Source organism: Bemisia tabaci, chromosome 5 (assembly GCF_918797505.1).
Source record: "Bemisia tabaci chromosome 5, PGI_BMITA_v3".
Lineage (NCBI taxonomy): Eukaryota > Metazoa > Arthropoda > Insecta > Hemiptera > Aleyrodidae > Bemisia > Bemisia tabaci.
Window position 1 is genome coordinate 26,196,935 of NC_092797.1, and position 14,743 is coordinate 26,211,677.

General features: G+C 41.2%; 1 protein-coding gene across 7 annotated transcripts in view; it reads right to left on the reverse strand.

The window, feature by feature from the left end:
* The window catches only part of LOC109037478 (guanylate cyclase 32E), a 141,716-nt gene that overhangs the window by 15,409 nt on the left and 111,564 nt on the right, over positions 1 to 14,743 (reverse strand). For all 7 annotated transcript variants that reach the window (XM_019052177.2, XM_072300479.1, XM_019052176.2 and 4 more), the window contains 4 exons: positions 12,324 to 12,505; positions 7,713 to 7,916; positions 1,784 to 1,888; positions 344 to 415 (listed from right to left, as the gene is read on the reverse strand). In XM_019052177.2, coding sequence (XP_018907722.2) covers positions 344 to 415; positions 1,784 to 1,888; positions 7,713 to 7,916; positions 12,324 to 12,505 — 563 coding nt within the window. The remainder of the gene's footprint in view (positions 1 to 343; positions 416 to 1,783; positions 1,889 to 7,712; positions 7,917 to 12,323; positions 12,506 to 14,743) is intronic.

Here is a 14,743-nt window from a genome sequence, read left to right on the forward strand (position 1 = left end):
TCCAATTGAATGAATATACTTATGTGTAAAATTTTGCGAGAAACACTATTACGCCAGTGGTTTTTACTAAAATCAACTTCCAAGCTTAAAAAAGAGTTCAAAGTTTAAGGCAAATTGAAAAATTTCTCCGCAAAAAAAATAAAATGGCGGCGGAAATTTTCAAACGCCGCATGGCGCTTGTGATACTTTGGCCAAAACGTGACGATATCGCATACAGCGGCCTTAACTGAATTTGTGGGAATGTTAATGCAGCAATTACCCCATCTATTTTTATGACCCATGGAAAATGCTGGAAACTGAGACGTTATCATGAATGCACATGTGTATTAAGAAGTTGGCTTACCCTAATTATATCGTCGACAAAAGATGCTATGAAACTACTGTCTAGCCGAATGTCCTCATTCACTAGGATGTCCTGCAGATATAAACAAAATAATTGATCAAAGATCAAAGCCAGTGTACAAGTGAAGAACCAAAAATTTTACCTACGATCATCAAAAGGCGTACGTCTCACGAAGATAATAAGACCGTTTGCGAGAAGGTAGGCCTTAATTCTGAAAAACTTAAAACTTTCTTACGAATACCATGGCACTTAGGAGTTTTCACGAACATTTTTTATCATAAACCGAGATTATGGCAGTTTGGATTGTTCAGCCCAAAGTTCATGGTTTTGAGGAACAGCTATTTGATGCCAAACGGACATGTTTGGGGCCTATTCCCCCATGAAAACGCAATTTGAGACCCTCTGCACGAAATAGAACTAAATCGCGTTCAACTTTCTCTTTGGGATATCCTTAAAGATTCCTTTTTGTTGAGACTCAAATCTACCGATTTTTCGCCCCATTTGGACAAAATTTAATAAAGCAATGCATTTTAACATTACATTATTACTCCTTCCTATCTTTCCTCTTTCCATTACGGACGCATCTATCGGCAAGCGTTATTACGCACTTATTGGAGAACATAGTTTCTTCACGAAAGTTGCTCATGGAGATGAAGATTTAAACGCGAGTAAATCTCGATGAAGTTTAATACTGTGGATGAAGAGATTGTCTTAATTTCAAAGTAGTACATTCTATTAATTAAAATTACACGTGAGAAACGTTGCACGTGGCGGAAAGTTTTGAGCTTAATTCTAGAGCGAAGTAGTACCTGCATTAGCATCAATGCGCCACAAGGCACCTGGAAACTTTAAAAACACTTAGGGAAGACTTGGCAAAAAATTTGACCCGATATTTTTTCCGCAAATCGCATCACATGTTCTATGCTACTATGCTATAGTGCTGCGATCTTACCTATAAATCATGCTTCTTTGTGAGCAGTACTTACGCACATCAACCTTTTCACTTCTAACTATTAGATGAGTGTGAGTGTGAGGGTATGATGTTTTCCGCACACATATCTTACCGTCCGGCGGACTGATTGTTGAAATTTATAGACAAAGCTATAGATAAAGAAATCAAAAGGGATACTTAGGATCCTATAAAAGGATCCTTTTGGTGGAAGTAGGTGGTTGCAATGGAGAGAGAAGGTAGGTATAACAGACTAACTAGCGGTAACCCGCACGAAGGACCCTATAAATGGTCAGTCCATCATTTACCCCCTTAGTTTATAAGAGCCACGAATTTCAACCGACAGGATCGCTCCATACTCCCTATGTCTTTTTAGTCTATCGTTTTGTCTATCAATTTCAAGAATCCGCCCGCAGGGCTGGCTAATCTTTTTCATGTAAACGATTACCGGAGAGGGAGAAAGAGTGGAAAAGTACGGTAGTTGAAAATACCTTGAGGCTGCCTCTCGTACAGTAGACAGTCACTATACAAATGTTCGGTGGCTCCGTGCAGGCTCCTATGAAGGCATTCAGGTTATCGTGCCTTAAATCCCGCAACTGAAATAAACCAAAAAGTAAGTAATTGATTGAACAATTCCTCACCTTTGCCTCGTATATTTGAAACAGCATGAAATACTTATGAGGCTGTATTTTGTGCGTCATAGACCTATCTTCATGGACAAGAACTGTGTAAAAATTCCTGAGCAAAATTTACGGTATATTTTTTTAATTTTGAGCGAGGCATTGAAGCTTCTCTATGGTTCTCTTCAAGAACCGTCTTTGATAATTAATAACACGGAAGGGGGGTAGGGTGTGTTTAAAGAAAAGGGAAATGAGGTAAATAAGATTAAAAGATCCTTCTTTTGAATTTATTACACAAAAGAATATTTATTTGTCTCAAAATATATTTATACATAATTATTATCATATATGTATTAAACAACTTCTTTCATTCCTTATATACCACAACCTCAGGGCCAAAGGGTGCCTGACTCATATTATCGAAGTGGCGTTTTAGAAATATCCAGTAACGGTTCCGTATGTTTGGAGAATTTGTTTTGTCCTATCTTACACCGGTAGTGAGATACGAGATACGGAGTTTCAATAATTGCGATTTACTTTTGAATTAGTGGGACCGACGCGCGGTCCGCTGATACCTCGGAGGGAATAAAATGGAGTTAGGTACCTTTTGACTCGGGGGGCACCGATACACAGGTTGAATTTTCAGCATCTGGAATTTTCTTAATTCGTGCATTGCGTACGACTTTAGTCACAAAAGGCCGCGCAGTGGTTCGAGTCTTTGGAGGAAGGCGGAATGCAATATTTCAAAAAAATTGTAAAATTTAGCGTTTATCTTTACTTCAATTTTTAGGGGTGTTTTTTACAGAAAATTTTACGAGAAAACCAATGAAACTACTTTTAAAGCATCAACATTTCATAGTAATGAAAATACGCATTTCATGTACGCATTTAAAGTTTGTAAATCATGTACGACCTCTCCCATTGACTCGACCCACTGTGGGCCGGATGTCGATATTATTCCAAGAATCATGATGATCTGCAGGGAAATGGTGCTTTAACAGGGTGTCTAGTTTTTTTCATTTTGGGAAATCCTGATGAAATTCTGATTTTTTCTGATTTTGACTGCTAAATACTGATTTTATAATTTTTCTAAGTCCTGATTTTTTGCGGAGGAAAATTGGTATCACAAAAATGGCTCGATAAAAAAATTTGGTCGGACGGCCGACTTTTCTCGAATCCTGATTTTACGAACGATTTTTTCTCAAATCCTGATGAAATCGGGATTAAATCCTGATTGACCTCAAATCCCGATAGAATCGGGAAAATCGGGAAAATCCTGATGCTAGACATCCTGCTTAAACTCTCGATTCCCCCAATTTTCCGCCGTATTTCCTCAACTTGCAATCATTACCCTGGTAAACATTGGCGATAGGAGCTGCGTTTCAAAATAACATAGGAGTTCTTATAGCCGACTAAAGAAGGCTATTGAAAATCATATAGCTGGCTGTAGAAAGAGGAGCAAATCATACAGCCGGGCTATACGAAGCTGTAAAAAAGTATACAGTCGGGCTAGAGTTCCTATCGCCGGGCTTTACACTTTATCGCCATTGGCTATAAGAAATTGTGTAGAAATTCGTGTGCTTTGGAAATCATTAAGTTTGATACGGAACTACCGTAATATTTACAAAACACACATTATATTTTCCTTTAAAACATATTTTTTTTTCATCAATTAAAATGAGAATTATCCATACAGAGTATGCAAACATTTCAAAATCATGAGATGAAAAACGCTGACTCCGCAAGATTAAACATTATTAGAGCCCAACACAAAGCGGAGCGGCGACGGCGACGCAATAGCGCCTACAAACCTAACAGGGATACTTCACGCATTGCGCAATGCGTGAAGTATCCCTGTTAGGTTTGTAGGCGCTATTGCGCGTTTTGCGCTCTCTGCCCGCCCGCCGCGCCGCAGCGGGCCACGGCGTCTGAAGCAACTATTTCACACCGGAGGTATTGCACAGTATCATTAGAAATTGAAGGCGCTCCAACATATTAAGAATGGCAGGCATCCTTCAAAAGTACGGAACATTCCTCGCAAAATAAATCAAGATACTACGGCACAAAAAGAGAGCGGTGGTCCAAAAACTAACTAGGTCCTAGTATCCGTATTTAGTGACGTTTAGCATAAACTTTATCGTCTGGCACTTGCTTACTCGCCATCGGCTATAAAAGGCTAAAAGAAATTGTACAGCCGGCTACAGAAGCTATTGGAAATCTTACAGCCGGCTTTAGGTCTATGGTATTTTGGAACACAGATTCTACTGCCAATTTTTACCAGGGTACACATGTCTCGTTTCTGCACTTAAGGAGTATCTAATACCCAGAAATATGAATTCATGTTAACTCAATTTCGCCAAAATGTGGACGTGTCCGCTTTCTGCGTCTAGGGACACAAATAATGGCGTCGCCGTTTTCTTCCGTAACACGCAGTCTTTTAGTGAAGACTAGCCTTGTCTTAAAGGTATTTCGGGAATTGAGCGGGGCGAGGTCAGGGGTAAAGCTGGTGCGGAATAGAGGCTGGAGCGCCAAGTGACCTCTCATCTAAACCCTCGTTCCGTAAATTAATTAGGTATACGCACATTAGCCCTCCTTGCGCTAACCGCAACATTCCTTTGCAAGATAAACCCCGGCATTCCAATTACAACTCCTCCTCTCCTGAAGTACCATAACATTCAAAATCAGTGTTGCCATACTTCAAAAAAATGGCACACAATTTTTGGTCGAATTCCGTTGGGCCCGCCATAGCCGTGAACTGGAGACAGCAAACACAAGGCATTACCCCCATCATCCCCTTGTTACACCTTTACCTCTAATACTGCCGTGCTAAGGAAAAACGCCGTATGAACCTTCAGGCGTTGCCAAATTTCCTTCGAGAAAACACGAATTTCCTGGTTAACTTGTGGATATTTTCCTTCCAATTTTTCGGATAATTTTGTTCGCAACTTCACCAAAAGTTTCTGAAAATTTAAAGGAAAATATTTCGAGCGTTCCTCAAAAATGAACATTTTATCGGATGAAATTTGACAAATCTCGAATGTTTATACGGCGTTCTTCATCCTCAGCACGGCAGAATATAGGGGAATGATCGGTTGTCCGGACAACTCATTGATAGCATATTATTCCGTTTGATTTAATTTAATTTTGTTTCATTTTATTTTATTTCATTTTCATATGGATTATTTAATCATCCGAGAGACTCAGAGGAAAAGGCGCATAAGTGCAGTTTTCGCTATTTCGAGAAAAAAGTACGTGCTTGAAGTTCCAAAATTACACGGATCCTTAATTATAGCGGAAAGAAAGTTCAAACTGACTTTTTTATGCTTAAAAATTGGAATTTGGGAGCGAATTTCTCACAGAATATGCATCAGACTAGTTTTAATTGATATCTCAATTTTTTCAAAAACTGCACTTAAAATATATGCAAAATAATATAATTAAAACTGGCCTAAAACACCAGGCTGGTACTAGAATATGCCTTAAGACTAGTTTCACTTGAAACCATTGATATCTCAATTTTTTTCAAAAACTGTACTTATGCGCCTTGTCCTCCCAGGCCCTTATTTCACATTGAGATCACCAATTTTTATGCCCGTCCTATAATTTGTGAAGATGAAGCGCAATGCTGGAAAAAATGCATGCGAATTTTTGAAAGGAAATTGGCAAGTTTTGTTTCTACTTAAAACCAAGCAATCCAAGCACACCTACGGAATGATCGGTATGATTATACGAAAAGTAGGAGAAGTTGAGATGCTTTTCATGACGTTTGGTTTTGCCCATTTCCCCGACAGAAATCTCAAAGTTGCGACATTTCGTGTGCGAACCTCTACTCCATTTCTGGGCTCCGCACAGACGCCTCCAGAAATAATATAATGAGTGCCATTCAAAACCTCACCACACGGGCATCGGACGAGGCGGATGGTGAAATTGGGGTTCCTTTGAGTTCGCCCCTTCATTTCCGAGGATAGGCATTCATGTGTGAGCTCATGTCTTTGTGATCGAAGTTTTCAAACCGAGCACTAAAGTTAACTCGCTTCAGACAGATCAACGCTCTAACTGCACACGAAGGAGGGAAATAAATTACAACCGGAGAGCCTCTCACTAAAGAACGCCGTATAAACATTCGAGAGTTGCCAAATTTCCTCTCGGAAAATAGTTATTTTTGAAGAAAGTTATGAATATTTCTTCTTGAAATTTTCAGGACCTGCAGGTGAAACTGAGAACAAAATTATCGGAAAAATTGGAGGAAAAATCTTCACAAATTTTTCCGCAAATTGGTGATTAACCGAAGGAAATTTGGCAACGCCTGAAGGTTAATAAGGCGTTTTTCCTTACCACGGCAGTATTCCTCTCTCGGAATTCAGCAAAAGAGTCGAGGCGCGTGCGTTTTTGCACCGGAATGATTTTCCATTACGTTCCGCGAAATTAACCAAAGAATGCAAGCATTGACGCTATGATTCCACGTAGCCTATTCTATATCACGTAGAGTTCTACTCGGAAACGTCAAAAATAATATTTCTAAAATGTTATCTACGGCCGGTAATCCGGGGTTTTCCGCGAAAAAGTAGATTTGTGTACGGTCTCTTGAAAAATGCAGACGCGGTAAAAATCTAAAATTTACATGAAAACACATCGTTAAAGATAGAATCTTGTTCCGCTAAAAAAAAACGATCACAGATTACAACTGAAGCCAAAGATGATTGTTATGCGAAAAGGATGTGTCCCATTAAGGAGAGTATTTTGGCCCTAGCTTTGGTCGAAAATTGAAACAGCTTAGAATAATGTCATGTATGGTCAAATCGACTCTTAATCATCTACCCTGTGAGTACTTGTCTTCATTTGAGGTGGTTTTAAATGGTTTTTGCCTGATTTACCAGCGCAAAGTAGTGAAGTTTTGCAGTTTTCTTGAATAATTGCTCATTTTCGGTCCTAAATTAGATTGTTTATGTATGAGCACAAGCGACTACCACTTTCTCCTTTAGATATGTTGTTATGTGTGTACTAAAGATTAACACATTTAAAGAAGAACCTTTCAAAACCACCTCAGATAAGGACAAGTTCTTACAGGGTAGATGATTAAGAGTCGATTTGACCATACATGGCATTATTCTAAGCTGTTTCAATTTTCGACCAAAGTTAGGGCCAAAATACTCTCCTTAATGGGACACATCCTTTCACGTTTATATATTTCTAATGTCTTTATCCTTAGACCGGCCGGACGACCTGTGTGTGCCTTAAAATATAAGTTTCTGTAGGATGTTTCCATTTTTAGGTCAGGAGAGGATATGGTGTCGCATTTTAGTCAGGCAATTTCTTGACCCGAGTAATAATTTCGAGTAGATTTTCATCGGAAGTAGATCTTGATACTGCAAGATTCAAAACGGTCGTTTCTTTTATTTCGGTTTTTTGGACTTTTTTTCTCTGGAGATGCCTCTAGAACACTGCCTTGTGTTGTACTGATCATAAATAACTTGTTTGAACTGAGGGGCTTGGAGGGTAAGGCGCATAAGTGCAGATTTTGCTATTTCGAGAAATACGAGTCACAAGTTTCGAAAGTGGATCCTTATGGCAGACCGAAAGTTCAAACCTAATTTTTGAAGCTAAAAATTGGAATTCGGGCGCGAATTTTTCACAAGGTATGCATTCAGACTAATTTTACTTGAAACCATGAATACCTCAATTTTTTTTTCAAAAACTGCACTTACGCGCCTTGTACTCCAAGCCCCTCTCGTTTCCAACCAAGGTGCCTCTTGCTGTAGACGGTCACATTCAAAAGCTGTGAAAGTAATATATGACTCACCGTTTTGAGCTCTTTTTTCATGACACGGGTGATATCGATTGACTTCTTTGCGATCCTCTTGACGGCGTAGACCTGGCCCTTGTAAATGCCTATGGTGGTGTGGATTGTGGAGAACCTGAAATCCGCATCTGGATTCGAGCTCAACGAGACCTGGCTGGTCCGGATCAACGGATGCGCGTTAGTCCCTATGCTCGCACTGGTACCCTGAAATACAATCGAAGCATATCAATGGTATTTATCGGCATTAGAACCTCTACCTGCAATTTTCTATAGAGTACGATAGAGTTCCATAAAATCGTAATGTACACGGAAAAAAATCAGGGTAGGGTTCGGCACTATCTATGGGTAGTTTTAGGGTCGGTAGTCCTGAGGAACAGAACATGTATTCGTCAACGCTACCTCTCGCTGTCCGTAGCGCCTACCCGCCGCTTGACTGCAACACACACGGCAAGCTTGTTTCCACAAGTAGAATTTCTCTTGCGGAAGGCTAGAATGTCCGGGATGCGTATGCGCCGTGGACTGCTCGACTATCGTCATCGTATTCGCCTCGGACGAGGAAAGAAAACATGGCTGCCCCGCGTCGCGTTGCCCAGTCCGGCGCTTTATTTAAAGTAATAGTTTAATACTATGAGAAAAGAATCAACACCCGAAAACTCCGATTTTCCTTGACATAAGCAAGCTGGCCAGGACGGCCTAGTGGTTAGCGTGTCTGACTCTAGACCCATAGATCCCGGGTTCGAATCCCGGTGGTGGCGACAAATTTTCACCGAAACGACGAGTGGATCTGCAGAAACAGATTCTACTCGACCTTAATCCCTGAAAATTTGAAAGGCGGAGCTATGGAGCATGAATGTTCTAAAAGTCTCCCTGATGCCCGTTGACAATCAAATAATTTCTTTGTAAAAACTCGTGTCTATAGCTAGCTATGGCTTCCTGAGCAACAAAAAAAACAGGAAGAAAAGCCAAATAAACTGCAAGAAAAATTTTAAAAAATAAAAAATTAAAAAAAAAATAAAAATAATTGAAAAAACTATATTGTGCGCAGTGAAATTATGCTCTACGGGTGTAATCAGATTTTTTCGCACATTTTGGCAACTTTGCATCAAGTAGGCTTCAGCCCTGCCGGATCTATCCTTGGAGCCTTCTGTTTCTGTGCCTACGCGCTGCCAGATCTGTTTCTGAACGTCACTGGTCATCTAGCGTGGAACGCAAGCGCGAGATAGGCTTCAGCACTACCTTGGCTTACGACTGCGAAATCAGGTACCGCGCGGTAGTGTTGAAGGGCAGAAACTAGTCCTCAACCCTAACTCATTTTTTTCCGTGTAAGTGGTACAGCTGGCGCCACTTTTAAGTATTTTCCAGGTCCCGAATTTCGAGACTCCTGTGTGACGCCGGGTCTTGTTTTCGATATATAATCGATTGTCTTCGGTACACGCGGGGACCCGGTCATCCGATGTCATCCATTTTCCCACTTTGAATGGGGAGAAAAACGGTGGGAAAAAAATTACCCTTTTGGGGTACATTTTAATTGGTAAATGATTTCGGTTCCAGGAAGATCGGCAATCAACTGGCTGTTTGAGTCGTGAAATCCGGGAAATATTTGAATTCGAGAAACAACCGGAACAAACCCAAATCTTGCTTTAGCCACTATCTGCGATGTAAATCAATGTTGCTTACTCATGTTTAAACCAAGCGAATGACAGCTGCGACAGCTGTCGTGAAAGTTTGCAACAGCCATCTGTGCGTCTCCTCGCTGGCGTGTTTTGAAATGGTATAACTCGCTATTTCGAAGGCGTTGTGCGGTAGTGATCCTCCGAGGAGTCCTGAATAATCGGACTCCCTTTTAAGAACTTTAATCGAACGGCAACCTCGACAAAAGCTCAAAGCCGTTAGAGGGATCAATCACAGATACGCTTAGGGGGCGGGGGTGGGTCCTGTGGTCGAGTAGAGACGGAACAATTCGTAGATTTAATTAAATCCCAAGCTGTCCCTTCATTTGAAGTGAGGCACAGGATGTCCGATGCTAAGAAAGGAGGATCCAGTGGGGCCCATCCAGTACCCGTGAGACCCATCCAACGTATCGATTAGTCGTTTAAAATTAGGGTGCGTGCACGGGCATGAGCGCCCTTCCGGAAAGCTACAATTTAAAGGGGCCTATCGGAATCGTATAATCACTTGACCTGCCGAGAATAACTGATAACGTTACGTGAAAGAAAGATGTTCACAACTTCCTTAAATCGCATGAGGTTACACTGTTGCCTAGGTTCAAGCTGACATTTACACTGGTCCCTTTACTAGAGTACCTATATAAGGAGAGTATGGACATCGTCAACTTCTGGCCAGGGTATCACAAGCGCTATGTTAGGCGCCATTCCGCGACGTTCCGCCGACTTTTTTTTTTTTTTTTTTTTTAAGAAATTTTTCAACAAAGCTGTCCGAAAATGTCACTGAATTTTCTTTAAGCTGCCGATTAAATTCAGTGAAATTTTCAAAAAGATTCAACCAACAATTTCTCTGTAAAAAAATAAAATGGCGGCGGAAATTTTGGAAATTCGCATGGCGCTTGTGATACTTTGGCCGGAAGGTGGTGGCATATGGAAAAATGGAGCTCTCAGGGGTCAAAAGGACAGTCAACTTTCTTCCACAAAAAACGTCACTGTCAATCTTTAGATTCCGATATCAAACCAGGATAACCAAGAATATCCACACATGAGCGGTCCTCCGCAAAAATGAGTGAATTTTTGCAAAAACTAAGTCAAATACGTGACTTACAAACGATGGGTCGTAGCAATTGTAATAGTGAATTTTTTTGGATAGTTTGAATTCATAAGTAGGCTGCTCTCTTGGGCCCTAAAAGCCCCATGACCTAACCTCAAAGTTCTTCTTTTTCTTCTTCTGTTGCTTTGATGAACCTCAAAGTTAACGGCTTGTCCGTGCTCTTTCTACAAGAGTACTTAACTTTTTACGGTACTTGAGAAAGTCTACCCGTGAGAATTTCTGGTATTTTGCCAAGAGGAAATGTTGATTTCGCCTCTAAAATCCCCGGCAATCAAAGTGTTTACTAAACTCTTTTCGCACAGATCTGTCATTGAGGAGCACCCATTTTGTTCGAAACAACAAATTATTTCTGTTTTTTTTTTTCTTGCTTCTTTTGTGTGATTCTGAACAACCACCCTGGTAAAAATTGGCAGTAGAATCTGTGTTCCAAAATACCATAGACCTACAGCCGGCTGTAAGATTTCCAATAGCTTCTATAGCCGGCTACACAATTTCTTATAGCTTTTTATAGCCTTCAGTTTCGTATGATACTGTCCAATACCTCAGGTGTGAAATAGTTGCTTCAAGCGCCGTGGCACGCTGCGGCGCGGCAGGCGGGCAGCTAGCGTTAAACGCGCTTTGGCGCCTACAAACCTAACAGGGATACTTCACGCGTTGCGCAATGCGTGAAGTATCCTTTTTAGGTTTGTAGGCGCCAGTGCGTCACCGCTCCGCTTTGTGTTAGGCTCTAATATTTAATCTAGCGGAGTCAGCGTCATTCAATTCATAATTTTGAAATTTTTGCACATCCTGTATGGATTGTTCTCATTTTAATTGATGAAAAAAAATATGCATTAGAGGAAAATATAATGTGTGTTTTGTAAATATAAAAGGTGGTTCCGTATCAAACTTAATGATTTCCAAAGCACACGAATTTCTACACAATTTCGTATAGCCTATTATAATCGATGGCGAAAAAGCAACAGCCAGGCGATAAAGTGTAAAGCCCGGCGATAGGAACTATAGCCTGGCTGCATAATTTTTTATCGCTTCGTATAGCCCGGCCGTATGATTTTCACCGCATTCTACAGCCAGCTATATGATTTTCTGTAGCCTTCTTTAGCCGGCTATAAGAATTCCTATGGTGTTTTGAAACGTAGCTCTTATCGCAATTTTTTACAAGGGCAATGAGAAAGCGAATCCCAATATTAGGTTAGAAAACAGCGTTGTCTTAGGCAACAACATAAATACGACTTGCCTCTGAGCAAGTTGCAGTTGTTGTACCGCAATATTGCTGTAGGGGTTCCCAAGTTTTGCGCACGAAAATAAGCCCCGCCCCCACAACACAAAACAACTTCGAACAAAATGCGATTGTTGCTTGTTTTCCCAACATGTTGCGAGTGTTGCCTCCGAACAAAATACGACTCCTCAATGGTATTTTACATTACTAGGTAAAAAGAGGGCCGAAAATTTCACCCTGTGCGGTGGTCCATTCTTAGGGTTACAGTATCTCCCCGTAATTCATTGGCGGATCCGGCAAATTGGTGACATTGTTGTTCCCCTATTTAAACCTATGGAAATATATCGATTCTTGGAGGAGCCAGGTGCTCCGACAAGAATCGAGTGTTCAAGGTTTAAATGGAGGAGATCCGATGTTGCCAAATTGCCGGATCCGCCAATGAATTACGGGGAGATACTGTAACCCTAAGAATGGACCACCGCACAGGGTGAAATTTTCGGCCCTCTTTTTACCTAGTAATGTAAAATACCATTGAGGAAACCATTGAAATATAATACCATTGCCAAATTGCTGAATCCGCCTCTGCCCCGTATGCTTGCTTTTAGGATGCTTACCCGGTGTGTTCGGTTCGAGGCATCTTGCTCGATGTTCATGTCGACGTCTTTGAAGTCGATCTTCCACAGGAGGCTGTCCAACTCCTGCTCGTAGCGCCAGTTTCGGTAGATGATGAACGCGGAAATCGTCAATACCGAACAGATCACTCCCACGACAACTCCCATCACCTCCAAGATATGCGCTGAAACAATGAGAAAAAAAATTAAACCACAAAGTTCTTCTTATTGTTCTTTTTCAGGGTGTCTACTAGAACAGGCTGGACAAAAAGCAGTACTTTTACAGTACTTTTTCAGTACATTCCCAAGATTTTAAGTACCTCCTGAACAGTAAAAATTCAGTACTTTTGCAGTACCTTCAATTGACAAAATTCGAAAAATTTGGATTTCTCGCTCAAATTGCGACAAAAATCACAACAAATAAAACAATTCCGGACCTTCTTGCAGAATTTCCACACTTTTTCAGTACTTCCGGACCGGACTTCCGGACTTGTAGACACCCTGATTTTATGATACTCCCCTTACTTTCCGTTCCTTCCCACCACCCATCTTTTTCCCCTTTTCTTCCCTCCCATCTAGACATGGCATCTCTTCTCGAGGCCAAAATAACAGAACTTTATAAAAAAGTTCTTCTTCAATTAATTGACAAATTAATAAAAAAGCTCCCCTTCCTTCATGTTCCCTCCCATCCCCTCTCTTTTTTTTTTTTCGTCCTCATCCCTCCATGTAAAAACAGCATCTGTATCGAGGCCCAAATCTCAAAATCCTTCTTAAAATATCTCATATTTTTAAGCATGAAATACACAGACTTCACCCTATTTTTACGCTTAGTCATTATTGACCCATTTAGATATTTCCGCGATTTTACGTTTCTCAAATACGAGGAAATGTTGACTTGGGGGAGTATCTTTTCAAAGAGGCAGGACAGAGACCATAATCCGCCTCTTGGAGCCCGTTAATCACGACTTGACCAGGTCCTCGTTTAAGGAATCGAGTTCCGAATGAAGACCGTGGGTAAATAAAACTGGCCGTAGTTCAAACAAGGCGCGAATAAATGAGTCTGGGAGGAGGGGGTGGTCACAGCGGAGGGGAATTGGGGAGGGGAGGTGCGGCCGGGGAGTTGTGCGGCTTAAAAAATTTGAAGTCGGTCGACTGAAAGGACCGCGAAGACGGCGGAATGCGGAGAGACCTGCTGTAGCGCCTGCTTGCCGGATACGCGGAACTTCGAGCTTTTGACCTGTGAGGCGGAGAGCAGCACCGCGCTCCCTCGCGACACCATCCCCTCCCTCGCCCCCCCCCCCCTCTTTTTCCTCAAGCGCCACGAGATTCAAGATGTTGCCGAGCGGCGACGAATCCAGCTTCCTCTCCTCGGAAGTTACGATGAATCTCAAAGATCCCGATTCACAGGTCTGCCGTGATAGCGAAGAGAGCCGTAAGTGCAAAATTTTCGAAATCGAGTTTTCTCCAAAATTCGTCTAAACTCTTCTAGATGAAATTACTGAGACAGCTACAACAGCAAAATTCATCCTAATTTAATGAAAACGAGATGTATGTAAAAGCCGTAAGTGCACAAAAAATGACACAGTTTTCTTTCCACGACAGCCGTAGATGCATGAGAGCCAGTGAAAACAGTGCTTTCCAGTAAAGTGCCGCCCTCCTCTGCCAATTTCTAACCTGAAAATGTGTTCGCTGTGCGTCCAAAACGCAACCACGAAAGCATGCAGAAGACAGCACTTACGGCTGTCTTGCCTAACAATAACCTAGCATGAAAATGAAAAATACCCTTTTTATGTGATGGAAATATATGTAAAATCAGTCGATTTTTAAACATCCATACGATTTTTAGGAGTCTTCCGGACGATTAGTGGCAATTTGACAAAGAACGGAGGCTTCTTTCAATAAAATGTTCTTGTCAAAAGCTTCTGAGCCCGTTTTCTCTAAACTTCATTTTTGCACTTACGGCTCTCTTCGCTGTCACGGCAGCACTCGTCTATTTGGTTTTACGGAGGGGTACACCCCCTGGCCGCCACGCAGCTCGACCCCCAGACGGCGCTTTGTGAGTCCCCGTGATTTCATCGAAACATAACGGGCTCGTCTAGGGAATATCTTCTCGATGGCCGCCATAATCATGAATATCGGCAAAAAAAATTTAACAATGTTCATTTGACAGTTTTAACAATGTAACATTTGTTACGCTGTAAATTTTTCCGCAATTTTTTTTTAAATTTTTTTTAAAGAAATTCAGATATTTAGGGAAGCAATTTAGTTGGCTTAAGAAATTTCATTTACTCAAATCATCTTACTGATTTCATTGATCATAAAAATAACAAAAGGAACTTTTTTTGCTCTTTTCAGAGCAAAATGTAGTCGGCAACTTACTCAAAATCACGTTTAAGATTAGGACCAAATATCGATTTAACTGT